The sequence below is a fragment of the Notamacropus eugenii genome, chromosome 5 (genome assembly GCF_028372415.1).
Source record: "Notamacropus eugenii isolate mMacEug1 chromosome 5, mMacEug1.pri_v2, whole genome shotgun sequence".
In the NCBI taxonomy this organism is placed as follows: domain Eukaryota; kingdom Metazoa; phylum Chordata; class Mammalia; order Diprotodontia; family Macropodidae; genus Notamacropus; species Notamacropus eugenii.
In genome coordinates this window covers 3492479-3506691 of record NC_092876.1, presented here as the reverse complement: position 1 = coordinate 3506691, position 14213 = coordinate 3492479, and the positions used below count along the sequence as shown (strand labels likewise).

At 46.0% G+C, this 14213-nt stretch overlaps 1 protein-coding gene across 1 annotated transcript in view; it reads right to left on the bottom strand.

The window, feature by feature from the left end:
- Positions 1-12115, bottom strand: part of LOC140508190 (uncharacterized) — a 33901-nt gene extending 21786 nt beyond the window's left edge. Inside the window, 4 exon segments of the mRNA XM_072615970.1 lie at positions 2791-2886; positions 4240-4366; positions 10806-11821; positions 11932-12115. Coding sequence (XP_072472071.1) covers positions 2791-2886; positions 4240-4366; positions 10806-10838 — 256 coding nt within the window. The 5' untranslated portion in view covers positions 10839-11821; positions 11932-12115.
- Between the last annotated feature and the right edge of the window lie 2098 nt (positions 12116-14213).

Sequence of the window (14213 nt, the reverse complement as noted above, 5' to 3'; positions counted from 1 at the left end):
CTGGAGCAGGTTTCAAGGCGCCACCAGCACCAGCTGCGGGTTGCAGATTGCCTTAACTCACAAATGCAAAAGACAGCTTCAGTGGTTGGTGAGAAAGATTTCTCACCTGGATGAGAATGGAATGCAGCAGTGCAGTCCTGGACCTAGGCAGTGGCAGCTTCCATTATTGGTGCCCTCACCTGAAGACCCTGGGGCAAGAGCCCTGGCCTTAGGCAGTGGCAGCTTTCATTGCTGGAGCCCTGGCCTGTAGACCCAGCAGCTGATCTGGATCTCAGCACTGAGTGGTGGCCCTGTGGTTAGGAGGAATGCTGGCTTGTGTGGTGGAGCTGATGGAAGCTGTAGAGAGGGAATCCTGTTCACAGACCACAGCGCAGGCCAAGAGAGGAGTAAACTCCTCTCCCCTGACTGTGCCACCTTGTAGGAACTGAGAACTTAGAGGTCCCCAGAGCATACCCTCCTCTTAACAAAGAACTCAAAATCAAGTAACTGGCTGGGAAAATGCCCAAAAAAGGGAAAACGAATAAGACAACAGGTTACTTTCTTGGTGAGCAGGTACTTTCTTCCATCCTTTTAGATGAGGAGGGACAATGCATATCAACAGAGGAAGACCTAAAAGTCAAGGCTTCTGCATCCAAAACCTCCAGAATAAATATGTTCTGGTCTCAGGCCATGGAAGAGCTCAACAAGGATTTTGAAAATCAAGTCAGAGAGGTGGAGGAAAAATTAGGGAGAGAAATGAGAATGATGCAAGAAAATCATGAAATGAAAATCAAGACCTGGCTAAAGGAGAGCCAAAAACATGCTGAACAAAATAACATATTTAAAAATAGTCTAATTCAAATGGCAAAAGTGGCCCAAAAAGTCAATGAGGAGGAGAATTCTTTAAAGACCATAATGACCCAAATGGAAAAGGAGGTTCAAAAGCTCACTAAAGAAAAGAGTTATTTACAAATTAGAATGGAGCAGATGGAAGCTAATGACTTCATGAGAAACCAAGAAATTACAAAACAAAACCAAAAGAATGAAAAAATAGAAGACAATATGAAATATCTCATTGGACAAACATCTGACCCAGAAAATAGATCCAGGAGAGATGATGTAAAAATTATTGCACTACCTGAAAGGAGTGATAAAAAAAAAAAGCCTAGACATCATCTGTCATGACATTATCAAGGAAAACTGCCCTGATATTCTAGAACCAGAGGGCAAAATAAATATTGAAAGAATTCTCTGATCACCTCATGAAAGAGATCTGAAAAGAGAAGCTCCTAGGAATGCTGTAGCCAAAGACTGAGTGAGCCTCAGGGATCAGGGGATGGACACAGGTTGATGATTTATGTAAAGCAGGATTAATTAATTCTAAGTAAGGCAGCAGCCTGTGCTACTACTTAGGTGCCACCGAATAGAGACAGAGAAAATCACAAAAGCAGGCTGTCTGAGTTCACTACTCATTTAGGCTACATAATCTCACTGTGGTCTTCCCTGTGGCAAGGCTATCCTTTGACATGTCTCCATCTGACTCTCTTGGGGCAGGTAGGTGGTTCAGTGCATAGAGTACTGGTCAAGACCACTGTAGGTCAAATCCTACCTCAGACACCTACTAGCTGTGTGACCCTGGCCAAGTCATTTAAGCTTGTTTACCTCAGTTTCCACATTTGTGAAATGAGCCTGAAAAGCAAATAGCAAACAACTCAATAGTTTCTCTGCCAGGAAGACCCCAGATAGGACCATGAACAGTCAGAAACAACTGAAATGCCTGAACAACAACATAACTGATTCACTATCACATTAGTCCCAGCAGCTTTTCCAATTCCTTTCATTCTTCCTCAGCCCTCCCTTCTGTCTCTCTCTCTCACTGTCCACTCTGAACTCACCCAAGAGAAATTTGCCTCATTTTTCATGGAAAACATTGGATACTTGGGCAAACTCCTTTCCCTGTGTAAATCAACCCATTCCAGCATGTCATCTGCCTCAGTATACTGCCTCTCCACCACACCCATTATTTCCCTACTCTTCAGTCTCTGCTGCACTAATGACTCCTTCCATATTGCCACAAACAAAACCATTTCTCTCTAATCCTCAACATACAGTCACTGGAGCCTTTCAACCCAAGAAGTATTTCCCTATGTCTTCTATTTCATAGCTAAAAACTGGATGCACCCATTTACAGCTGGTGTCACCATCTCCCCATGTGTATAATGCTCACCCTGGCTTTCCTGGTATTGCCCAGCTTCCACAATGAGCCTTTCCAGTCCTTCATTTTAGGGCTTTCCCTCTCTCAATGAGCTCCCATTTGTCCTGTTCATAACAGGTTTCTACAATGTGGTTGGCATGTTGTCAGCACCCCCACACCCTACCCTACATACCCAATGATGAGCTCCAGGACAGCAGGGGCTGCCCCTTGCATCTCTTTATTTCCCTGCTGCTTAGCTGAGGGCCTGGCACAGAGCAGGCATTTAATAAATGTTCAATGTCTTAAAGAAGGTCTACAAAAGAACCCAAAATGAAAAGTCTAACCCTTTTGGCAGTTTCAGGGGAGTTCCTGACCCTTAATTCCAAACAATGACATTTCATGGGATCAGAGATTTATCACTGGAAGAGACCTTCAAGGCCATGGGGTCCAACTCCCTTCTTTTACATAGGGGGAAACTGAGGCTCAGTGATTCAGTAACTTGTCCAGGATCCCACCTGTAAAAAATATCTGAAAAAGAATTCCAAGTCAGGTCTTCCAAACCACACATAGAAGTCTCTTGTAACTACACCTCTCATACCTGCTTTCCCCTCACTCACCTGGATAGCAGCTCCTGAGGCCTTCTTGCTCCAGCAGCCAGGGTGCTTCCCTTCCCTCCAAATAAGACATCAGATCTTCTCTGGGAACTGGCAGTCCTGGGCATAGGGAATCAGGGATGAGGACAGAGAAAACCTTGTAATTTATTTCCCTTTAGGGAAAAGGGTGTGCATGCAAAGCTAGAGAATCACTCCATCATGTTCACAGAGAACTGGTTTATTCTCCCATTAATACTTGTAATGCAAGTAATCCAGAATAGGATGTGCCAGATCAGCCTTGAGCTCCAGCAAAAGGGACCTTGATGAGTAAGCTTTGACCCTGTCCACTCTCCTGCTCCTCACTCCCTGAAACCTATAGAAACCGTGGTCCTGTTCATTCAGGCAGTCTTTGCCTCTGCTGGTCACATTCTCCTGCTGGGGAACTCAATGACCCTCAGTTAGTCAGATTCTGATTCTAGGCCAGTTTGCTATTTCTACCAGTGACAGAGGCTTGCAAGCAATGTCACAGGATGGTTCCCAGAACTCCTCAGGCAAGGTTTCAATAGAACTGATTTTGGGAACGTTGGGGAGAGGTGGGGAGAAGATCATGGAACCAATCTGGAGTCAGAAAACTTGGTGCCCCTTCTTCATAGGAGGATGGACCCATTGCAAAGCTTCCACTATCAAGAAAAAAGAGGCAGATGGAGGAGCAGTAGAGAGAGCCCTGGGCCTGGAGTCAGGAAAGCCAGGGTTTCAATCTAGCCTCAGACAGTCAGTAACTGTGTGCTCCTGGACAAGTCATGTACCCTCTGTTTAAGTCCACTTTCTCCAGTGTCAAATGGGGATAATGATATCACCTCATGACATCACACTGTAAAGAAGGCACTGAGCACAACAGCTGGGGAACAGCAGCTGAACAGAAGTGCTGATGCTCTTCCTTCCTTTCCCACCATCTGGGCTGGAATTGGGGGCAATGGAAAGGAAGGGGAAGGACAAATGTGCCCTAGAGGCACAACTGGGAGCTGGGAGCTACCAACTGAGGCCTCTCATAAAGAGGAATGTCCTAAACACTTGGCCCCTCCCAAAGAGGAAGGGGGTGCAGGGCCAAGCCTTCTGAGCAGTGTGCAGACATTGGGCAGACACAATTCATGTCCAGGGAGATGCTGGACTGCCTGATGGGGGATGACTTCCACACCTGACATGCTTCAACACTGATCTGATCTGGCACCTCAAGCTCCCTAGAACTGGTAAGAGTCAGGAGCAACCAGGAAACCTCCCATATTGTCCTTACACAATGTACTGCCCTTTCATAGGAAACCCAGGCAGCAGGAGGCTCCTGTCTCTAGGCCACAAGAAACCAGCACTCTTCCCTTTCTAGTAAGTGATAAATGCTCCAAAGCCAGCACACTCAGGAATGGATATATTTCCTCTTAAAGCAGACTCAGAGAGGCCGGCCAGGGGAAGTGTCCTTACCCAGGGAGAGCAGGTTCCCAGCATTCTCCAGCATGACCTCCTTGTACAACTCCTTCTGAGGAGGGTCCAAGAGGCCCCACTCCTCTGGGGTGAAGTCCACAGATACATCCTTGAATGTCACCAACTCCTAAACCATCAAATCACAAGACTTAGAGCTGAAAGGGACTCCAGAATTCATGTAGTCTGACCCTCATTAAGGGAGAGGAGGAAACAGAAGCAGAGAAAGGGGATTTACCCACAAGTCATACTCCTGCTGAGTGTCAGAGTCAACACTTGAAACTACAGTCCTTAAGAGCCCAATGGAATATTGAGAAAAGGGTTTGATGTGGCCAGATGGAATAAAGTTGAGAAAGGTCTTATTATGGAATGTGCCTTCCTATGTATTCTAAGACAACGTGTGTTGTTTTATCTGTGAGGTCAGAGGACCTGTGGAAAAAGAAAGAGAGAAATGTGACATTTTTCCCTTCTCAGAACTCACAGAAGTGATGTGTTATAAAGCAAACTGTGTGACGAATGTGTGAGAAGGTGGCAAGGAAAGTGTGTTCTGGGGATTTGGGGGATTCATGCAGGATTGTAGAAGATCTGGTTTATTTCCTGAGAAGCTGCAAAAAAAAGTCTTCTCTAGATAAAACGTGTAATGGATTCATAAGAGACAGGAATTACAATCTGGACTGAACTGAGGGATATGAGACTTTCCAGCCAAGTGAAGGAGGTTAACCTGTTACTGTGAGTGCTCGAGGCTACTGTGGGTATGATGTGTCATGGCCAAAACATCTCATGCCTTTGCTGTATAAATCCTTCATTCATGAACACCATATATGTGTTTATTCTAATATTTAGTTCCCATAGTTGGTCATTTTCTTGTTCTTTGTGCTCAAAGGGAACCAAAATGATGTCACTATGTCAGGGTCAAGGTGTGTCTGACTATGGATGATCAGTCCAACGGGCCCAGAAGGCTCTACCACAGGTCAGGCACAAATAGTCCATGTGAGTATCTGGGCTGGAGATGGCTCTCACTCTGCACATCTCTCCCTTGTTTGGAGCTACTTCAATTCTCCTTTGCTAACACAGCCCAGCACATGCTTTGATGTGGACATGCCATGCTGGGTGGTCCTTTGCCAGTGTCTCCCATGTCTCACAATTCATTACAAAGTTCTTCAGAGAGACCTTGGGAATGTCCTTGTATCACTTCTTCTGACCACCAAGTGAGCCCCTTCTTTGCATGAGTTCTACATAAAACATTCTTTTATGCAAACATTCTTTTGGCATTTGAACAACATATCCATTGATCAGAGTTGTGCTCTCTGTAGTAGAGTGGGAATGCTTGGCAACCTAACTTGAGAAAGGACTTTAGTGTCCAGCACATTATCTTGTCAGGTGACCTTCAGAATATTCCTAAGAAGATTCAAATGGAAGTGATTCTGTTTCCTACGAGGCTTGGGCACACTGTCCAGTTTCACAGGCATACAATAATGAGGTCAGCACAATGGCTCTGTAGATGTTCTGTGTGGTAGTTAGCCTAATACCTCTTCTCTCCCATACTTTCCTTGGAAGCCTCTCAAGTACTGAACTGTCTCTGACAAAGCAGACATCAGCTGTTAAAATGAGTTATCTGAAATAGAGAACAATCTGAGGCACAAAATTTGCTAGTGGATAATGATTTCATTCTAACAGCTGACAGGTTACCTTTAAGTCAGGGCAACTAATTCCTTGCAAAGGGTGACAAAAGTGGGACTTACAGAGTTTGTTTTTATAACAGAAGAAGAAGAAAAAAAATTCCAACCATCTTAGGAAACGTCTTGAAAATAAAGAAATTGGACAAGTCTCGTCATTGGTTACTGAATCCTCCTGGGTTTTCATCACCCAGATTCAACCTGAGTCTATCAGCTTGTCTGTCAAACTGAGACTACCCCAGAAGTCTTTGTTCTGCAGCTGATGAGTTTTGGAACCAAAAGTATTATTTTAAAGGATCTTTAAAGCTTGAATAAAGAGGAGAAAAGAGGAGCTTGTGGTTTGCAGTGAGCAGTCACACCCCATCCTCCAGCTGCCAGAAAGGGAAACTCAGTCTTATAACACTATACTACTCAAAGTAGACAACCTCCAGGTGAAGAAAATGTGAAATGGAGCTAATTCACTAAGACTGGAAAGAGAAACTTAGCCTTCCATCACCTCCCTTTTTCCAGCCATCAGAAAGGGGAATTTAGCTTTTGAAAAGAGTCTTGGAATCCCATGACTATTTTCGTCGTACAAAGAAATATGTTTTCCCATAAATTATCTATTACTAAATGACAGTCTTATCAGTCTGTGTATTCATTAAATCTATAGGCAACCTAGACTAAGAAGCATGTCAATGTTAGTCTGGCCTAGCTGTGAGGGCAGCTTTGGCCCAACAAGGGAACTTAATCCTACTATGAAACTAAAAATAAATCAAAGTCATTAAACACTGATTGAAAGGTTATTCTTTTCCCAACCTCTTCAGCTCTGTGTACATGCTAGAAAGTGCACTGTCAAGATGATGGAATTTATTCAGAGCGCTCAAAAGTTCTCAAACTGCTGTAAGCAATGGATAGTGCAGTGCAAAATGGGGGACAACTTCTATTTTCTCTTTACATTTTTAAAAATTATCTTTTATTTTTCCCTAATTACATATTAAAAATACTTTAATTTATTTATTCAAGTTTTGAGTTCCAAATTCTATCCCTCCTTCCCTCACTCTCCCTCCCTACAGTAAGAAGATATAGGTTACATGTGCACAGTCATGTAAAACATTTCCTCATTAGTCATTCTGTGCAGGAAAACTGGGGCAAAAAAGAAAAAAAAACTAAAAGAGAGAAAGTGAAAACAGCTCTTCAGTCTATATGCAAACCATGTCAGTTCTTTCTCTGGAGGAGGGCAGTGGGCTTCCTCATCAGTCCTTTGGGATTTTCTTCAATCATCACATTACTGATAACAGCAAAGGACATTAGGATTAGACCATCATCTTACAGCACACTCTACAAGACATTCTATATGGATGTTATGTTGTTCAGTCATGTCTGACCCTCCCTGAGCCCATTTGGTCTTTTCTGGACAAAGAAATTATCAAGAAAAACAGCCCTGATATCTCAGAGCCAGAGGGTAAAGTAGACATTGGAAGAACCCACCAATCACCTCTTGGAAATGATCCCAAGAGGAAACCTCCCAGGAACATTACAGCCAAATCCCAGAGCTCCCAGGTTAAGGAGAAAACAGTATAAGCAGCCAGACAGAAGCCATTAAAGGTCATGGAGCCAGAGTCAGGCTAACACAGAAATGAGTAGTTTTTACACTGAAACATCAGAGAGTGTGGAATCATATTCAGTAAGACAAGGAGCTAGGATGAAGGCCAAGCATCACTTACCCAGAAACACTGAGTACAATCCTTCAGGGAAAAACGGACATTCAATAAATAGAGGACAATCAAACATTCCTAACACAAAGACCAGGGCTGAAGGAGAAGCTGACCTTCACATACAAGACCCAAGAGAAGCATCAAAACATAAAGAGGGAGGAGAAAACAGAAGAGATTCATTGAGGTCAAATTGCTCATATTCCTACATTTATGACCATTAAGGCAATTAAAAGGAATATATATTGAGAGTCTGTGTGGACTGTGAAGAGATGATATTCAAAAAAGAGATAATTAAGGGGTGAGAAAGAATTATATTCCAAGGAGATGGAAGGGAAAGGAAGAAGGGGGTGAATTATCTCACATAAAAGCAGCAAAGAAGAGTTATTACAGTGAAGGGGAAGATGGGGGAGGTGAGAAAGGAGGACTTGAACCTTACTCATATGAAAATTGGCTCAAAGAGGGAATAATATACATGCTCGGTTTGGTACAGAAATCTATCTCATCCTATAGGGAAGTAAAAAGAGACAGGGATAAATGTGGGGCAGGATTGATGGAAAGCAGGGTATGTTGGGGGAGGCATTCATTGGTCAGAAGCAAAGCATGGCTAAGGGGAGACGTGAAAGATGAGAGAGAAAGAATGAGAGAGAAAGAGAGATAAAAACAGGGAAAATAAGATGGAGGGAAATTCACAGTTATCATCACAGTAAATATGAATGGATTGCACTCACCCATAAACTGCATCACTAAATGCACAACAATTTTGATTATATTAAATTAAAAAGGTTTTTTGCAGAAACAATATTAATGAACCATGATGAGAAGGAAAACTGACAACCTGGAAAAAAATTTACAGGAAGTATCTGTGATAAAGGTGTCTTTTATCAAATGTATATAACTGAGACGAATTTATAAGAATACAAGTCATAACCCAAGTGATAAATAGTCACAGGATAGGAACAGACAGATTTCAGACAAAGAAACCAAAGCTATTTGTAGTCACATGAAAATGCTACAAATCCCTACTGATTAGAGCAACGCAAATTAAAAGAACTCTAGGTGACCACCTCATCTATTGAATTGCCTAATAAAACATAAAATCAAAATGTTAAATATTGGAGAGAGTAGGAAACCTAAGGCACTAATGAACTATTGGTGGATTTGTGAACTGATCCAACCATTCTGGACAGCAATTTGGAACTATCCTCAAAGGCCTATGAAACTGTGCGTAGCCTTTCCTCCAACATGGACACTGGTAAGGCAATATACACAAAGGTTTCTTTAAAAAGAAGAGGAGAAATGGACCTGTTTAGAGAAGGGTATTTATAATAGCTCTTTTTGCGTTGGCAAAGAACTGGAAATTGTGGAGATGCCTGTTAATTGGGGAATGCCTTAACAAGTTGGGGTATGTGACAGGCAGGATCTCAGGAGACTGAGAGAGACTTACATGAACTGATGCAATGAAGTCAGCAGAACCAGGAGGAGGATGTACACAGTAACAGCTACACTGTATGGTGAACAGCAGGGAATAACTGAGCTGTTCTCAGGGAAACCTGGATCTAAGACAACCCCAAAGGGCTCCTGATGAGAAATGCTGTCCCTCTCCATAGGAAGAACTAACTGAGTCTGAATACAGACCTAAACATACTTTTTTTCACTTTCTTTCTTTTGCTTCCAGTTTTCTTTCACAAAATGACTAATATGGAAATGCTTTACAGAACTGCACATGTATAAGCTATTTATGATTGCATACCATACAAGGGAGGGGTAAGAGGAAGGAAGAAGGTTGAGAACTGGGAACTCAAAAGAGGAATTTTTCTGTGCCATTGGGGAAAAAATGAAATATTATTTCAAAAAAATTAATAGACAGTGGCATCTAGGTTGCCCAGTGGACAGAGCACCAGACATGGAGTCAGGAGGATGTAAGTTTAAATTTGGCCTCCTACACTTACTACCAATGAGTCACTGGGCAAATCACTTAAGCCTTTTTGCCTCAGTTTCCTGAACTGTGAAATAAAGATACTAAAAACACCTCTGATATAAAGTTACTGTGACGATAGTCAAAAGTGGATGTAGGGGAGAAAAAAAGTCCCTCCACTGTGTCTTTGCCTTTGAGCCTGATGCCTCTCTGACAAGAACTGGGTGTCTCCTTCAGTATCCCCTTTCTTCACTGGCAAAAAAAATCTCCCAGGACTTTGAATAGTTCCCAGACTCAGCCCTTTCCCTGCATCCTCTCTAACAAGGGAAGTCCTAGGCCCTTCACCAATGCTAACTGTGTTCATCCTTCCTTGCAAAAGAAGACCCTGCCATCAGAGAATTGATGACATGACTTGCACTTGACTTTGTTTTGAATGAGGGAGGGCTGTGCAGGTCACCAGCCTCACTTTTCCTCCACAGCCATGTGAATCCAGTGACCAGATATTCCTCAACATGACTGGAGATGACCCAGAATGCACTGGGAGACCTTGGGCCCTTTAGGGAGGAATGCTAATTACTTAAGAACTAAAGAAGGCACTGTTTCCTCTGTCCTGATCCAAACAGCTCTCTTTAAGTGCCTATGAACCTGTGAATGTGACCCAGAAGCCAACTTAACCTGTTTTCTTGAGTTCCCATATTTTCCAGAAACACTAGACCAGAGCAGGCAGGAGGTCAGGACCCCAAAGCCCAAAACCTACCTCCTGGGACTGGCTCCTATCAGTCCTTACTGCCCTCTCAGTGTAGCCTTGACAGTTAAACCACCTACAAAACAGGGACCAGTCAGCGTAGACCAGACCAATAAACTGTCTGTGCAGCTTAGACCCTGGAGAAGCAGAGCACTCTGTCTTCCAGGTCTGGGAGGGAGAGCTGGGACAAAGAAGCAAAGGGGAGGGGTGCTAGACATGGATAAAGGAGCAAAGACATGACCCCTATGGGACAGAGAGGGAAACCTTAAAAATGAACATGGGAGGGGAGCAAGTGGGTGTAGCCAGGGTGGGGGTGGGTAGGTTAGAGCCTGTAATGTGAAAGTGCCTTCAATCCTTGCAGAACACAGAAGGAGAGAGCAGGGCAGTGTTGTTACTACTGTTTTCAATGTCCTGCCTATTTCTGTGAAGAAACATTCCATAGGGAGGGGAGTGCCTGCCTCAGAGACAATCCCTCCTAGTCCGTGGAAATGGCCTCTGGCTGATGTTGGTCAAGTCTGAGGGCAAAGTGCACTCACCTGGGCTGGGGGGCTGCAGTTCCCAGGGGCCATTCCCTCTGGCTCCAGGCTCCTTGCTTGGGCCAGGCCTTGGTCTTCTGCAGGCTGAGCTGGGGAGGGAGGATCCCAGAGGGGCAGAGTCTTTCCCTTTTCTTCCAGGGCAGGAGGCTGGGCTACAGGGATCCACAGAGGGTCAGGCCTTGCCCTCAGGGCAGAGATTCTAACCTACGGGAATGGTAGATGATCCCATGCTCTCCTCCTCCTCCTCTTCTGCCCCCTTCTCCTCCCTACTATCCTTCAGACAACCAAGGGGCAGAAGGCCTTTCAGATCCCAGGTGAGACAAGAGCAGTCAGAACTTCAATGGCTCCTGAATCATAGATCTCCCTCCAACTGGTCCTTTTCCCTCCCTGCACACCCTCTCCCCAACTAACACACACACACACACTATCTAGACAACAGACTGACTCATTGATCTGGAGAGGAGGGAAGCTTAGGAAGGTGGAGGGTGGGGAGGACTCTGGGATGGAGCCCCAGGGAATGTCCAGGGGAAGCCTGAGGCTGGGAGATCCAGTCCAGTCTGGGATTCAGCCCCCTGCTAGGGGGCCTGAGGGCTCTGCAAGAAGAGGGGGCAGGGATACAGGAGGCCTGGGGAAGGGGAGCCCAGGAAAGGTCTGGTAGGAAGACATTCTACCCCAGCTCACGGCAGGGAGGTCAGGGACACTGCACTGACAGAAGAGGTCCAGGGGGACACTGAGCCTGGGAGAGCAGGAGGCCTGTGTCCTGGGGTCTAACTAGGAGCTCAGGAGGATGTGGGATCCTCTGGGAGAGCTCAGGCCTGGAATTCCTCAAAGGGAGATCAGACACCGGGAGCCAGTGGCTGGGGTCTGATAGGGAAGCAGCCCGGGAGTTGTGGATCCAGGTAAAGGCGGGTCAGGAGGAGGTTTGGTTCCTGCATCCAAAGTCGCGTCCTCAGGGCAGGCACGAGCTTTCGGTCCTTACAGACCCCAGCAGGGAGAGGCTTGTCCTGCAGCCAGGCCTGTGGGGGAGAATGGGACCAGGGGGCACAGACCACGTGGTCAGAGGAAAAGGTGAAGACCCAGTGGTAAGAGGAGCCAGCAGGGCTGGGAGGCGCGGGCTCGGACCTACCTGGGACCTGCACCCACAGAGCTGGCGTCCAGAGGGCAGAGTTCTCAACTCTGGGAGAGAAAAAGGGAGAGATCTCTGCTCACAGGGCAAGGAGAAGAAGGAGCCACCGCAGCCCAAGTTCCTGTTCTCAGCCAGCCCCCTGGGAGGGTGCTCCCACCCTCTGCCCGCCCCCGAGACCGTGGGCCGTTTCCTCCAATCACACCCAGGGCCAGGAGCTCCGCCCCAAGCCCCGCCCTCCGTCCCGTCAATTACCTTCCTCCGTGGGATGAGCCCTCCCCCGCCCCATCCCCTCCCAGGCCTCCAAACTCCACCCCGGGCTCTGATTCCACCTGGGCACCACCCGCCAGGTCCGTCATCTCTTGGTTATCACTACCACCTGATTGGGGGGAGGGGGAGAGCCCGGAAGAGACGACCCGGAGGTGGCCAGGAAAGCCGGTGATTCCCAGCAAAGCTGAGTTCTGCTGTTTCGGGGTGGAGGTTGCTCCCAAAATGCAGTCACTTGGGTTCTCACGTTTCTCCCATGGCAGAGTGGAATGTGGGCTCATTTCCAGGCAGATCCCAGGGGATCATGGGGATGTTTGACCAGCTAAGGGCAGAGCCACCCTTAATGTAAAATACACTTAAATGTGGCATGTGAGGGGGTGTGTTTAGGAGCTGAGGGAATGAGCATTAAATGGCAGTGGGTCCGAATCCCCCCGTTGTCCTCTCTGAAAGGCTTCAGGCTGCAGGGCCAAGGAGAAATGGATTCAGTGGGTTTTATATCGGAGACAATCTGAGATCATCAAGTGAAGGATGTGCTTTGGCAACTTTGTTTCATGCGTTGAAACTGTAACATTGTGTATGTTTTTACTTTGCTTCACATTTTTCCATTGGGGGATGTGGAGGAAATCATGCTCTAAGTTATGCTCTTAATTTGGAAAAATGGTTTCTAGAGGGACATGCAACTGTGCCCTTAGAAAAGGAGTGGGAGTGATGAGGTTCAGACTCTGGGAGCCTCCTTGAGTTCCCCTTGAATCTTCCCACTTAATCTGGCCTTTCTTACCCAAATCTAATCTTCTCATTTGTTCCGGCAGTCTCCGGAAGCCCATGGGCTTTTCATTATCATTTCAGGTCTCTGTTGCACTCCCCACCCTTGATCCCATCAACCCCATACCCATACTGTCCCTATCAAGATCTCTGGATTGCCCCACCTGCTTCCCACCCAAACCCTCCCTAGCCTGATATCTCCTGATAGCCTCCAGCTGTTTCCAGCCTTTGACCCTCCTTGGACTTCTCCTCAGGACCCTTCCTAAATCCCTCCTCCCATCACCCTGGACTACCAGACCACCCCCCAGATCCCTCCTATACTCTTTTCTGTATTTAAGTCCCACCTTGCTTCCATGAAGGTGTTCAGATGCAATCCAGCTCAGACTCTGTCTAGCTGGGATTGTGTCTGGCCCGCTTGTGAATACAAGCGTTACAAAAGCTTAGGCTCCTTAAGAGGCAACCCAATTAGGCGAATCCTTAATAAACTTTGTTTTCTTTGGCTTTAAGAAGGCTTGAGTCGAATTCATTCGAGCACGACCCGGACCGTCGGTATTTTGGGGTTCCCCTCACCCTTAAACCTCATCAGGACCAGCCAGGGGCCCCCTCAAACCCTCTGGAGCCCCCTCCCCTGAGAAAGGCCTGAAGCCTGGACTGGCCAATCAGGAGACACATTGTCTCCCATTCTGACCTTAACCTACCATCATGCCTTGCGTGCTCTGGCATGACAGACAGTGAAGCCCTCTGCATATCTCTCCATGCATGATCCAGCAGCTTCCAGAGAAACAAACACACACAATGCCTAGTTTTGTTTCTCGTTCTTAGAACACACTCAGTAATGGCTGACACCCCTCACGGAAGGTCTGAACAAGGAGCAAACAGAATCAGGCTGTACGTGTGCTCTAACCTGCTGACCTCAAATATTTTTATGTCTTCTTTTCTGACTCCATCATGCCTGACTCTGGTTTAATGAGAATAAGTAAACACGTTAACGATTACTGAGACATGCATGGGACATACAGAGATATGCCTGGGGGTCCATTGTGAATGACCCCAGGAAGGACAGAAAAGGGGATTTTATGGCTTCAGAGTAATTTCCTCCCTCCCTTCCTGGCTCAGGATGCCTGTGTCAGCCAAAAATACAGTCTCCATACATGTTACCCATGACATGGGAAAGGAATTTCTTAATTGAATAGGCTGTAAATATAATAAGATAGAAGAAGTGTGAAAGTGACCATTGAAATGATTAATCCCGGGGA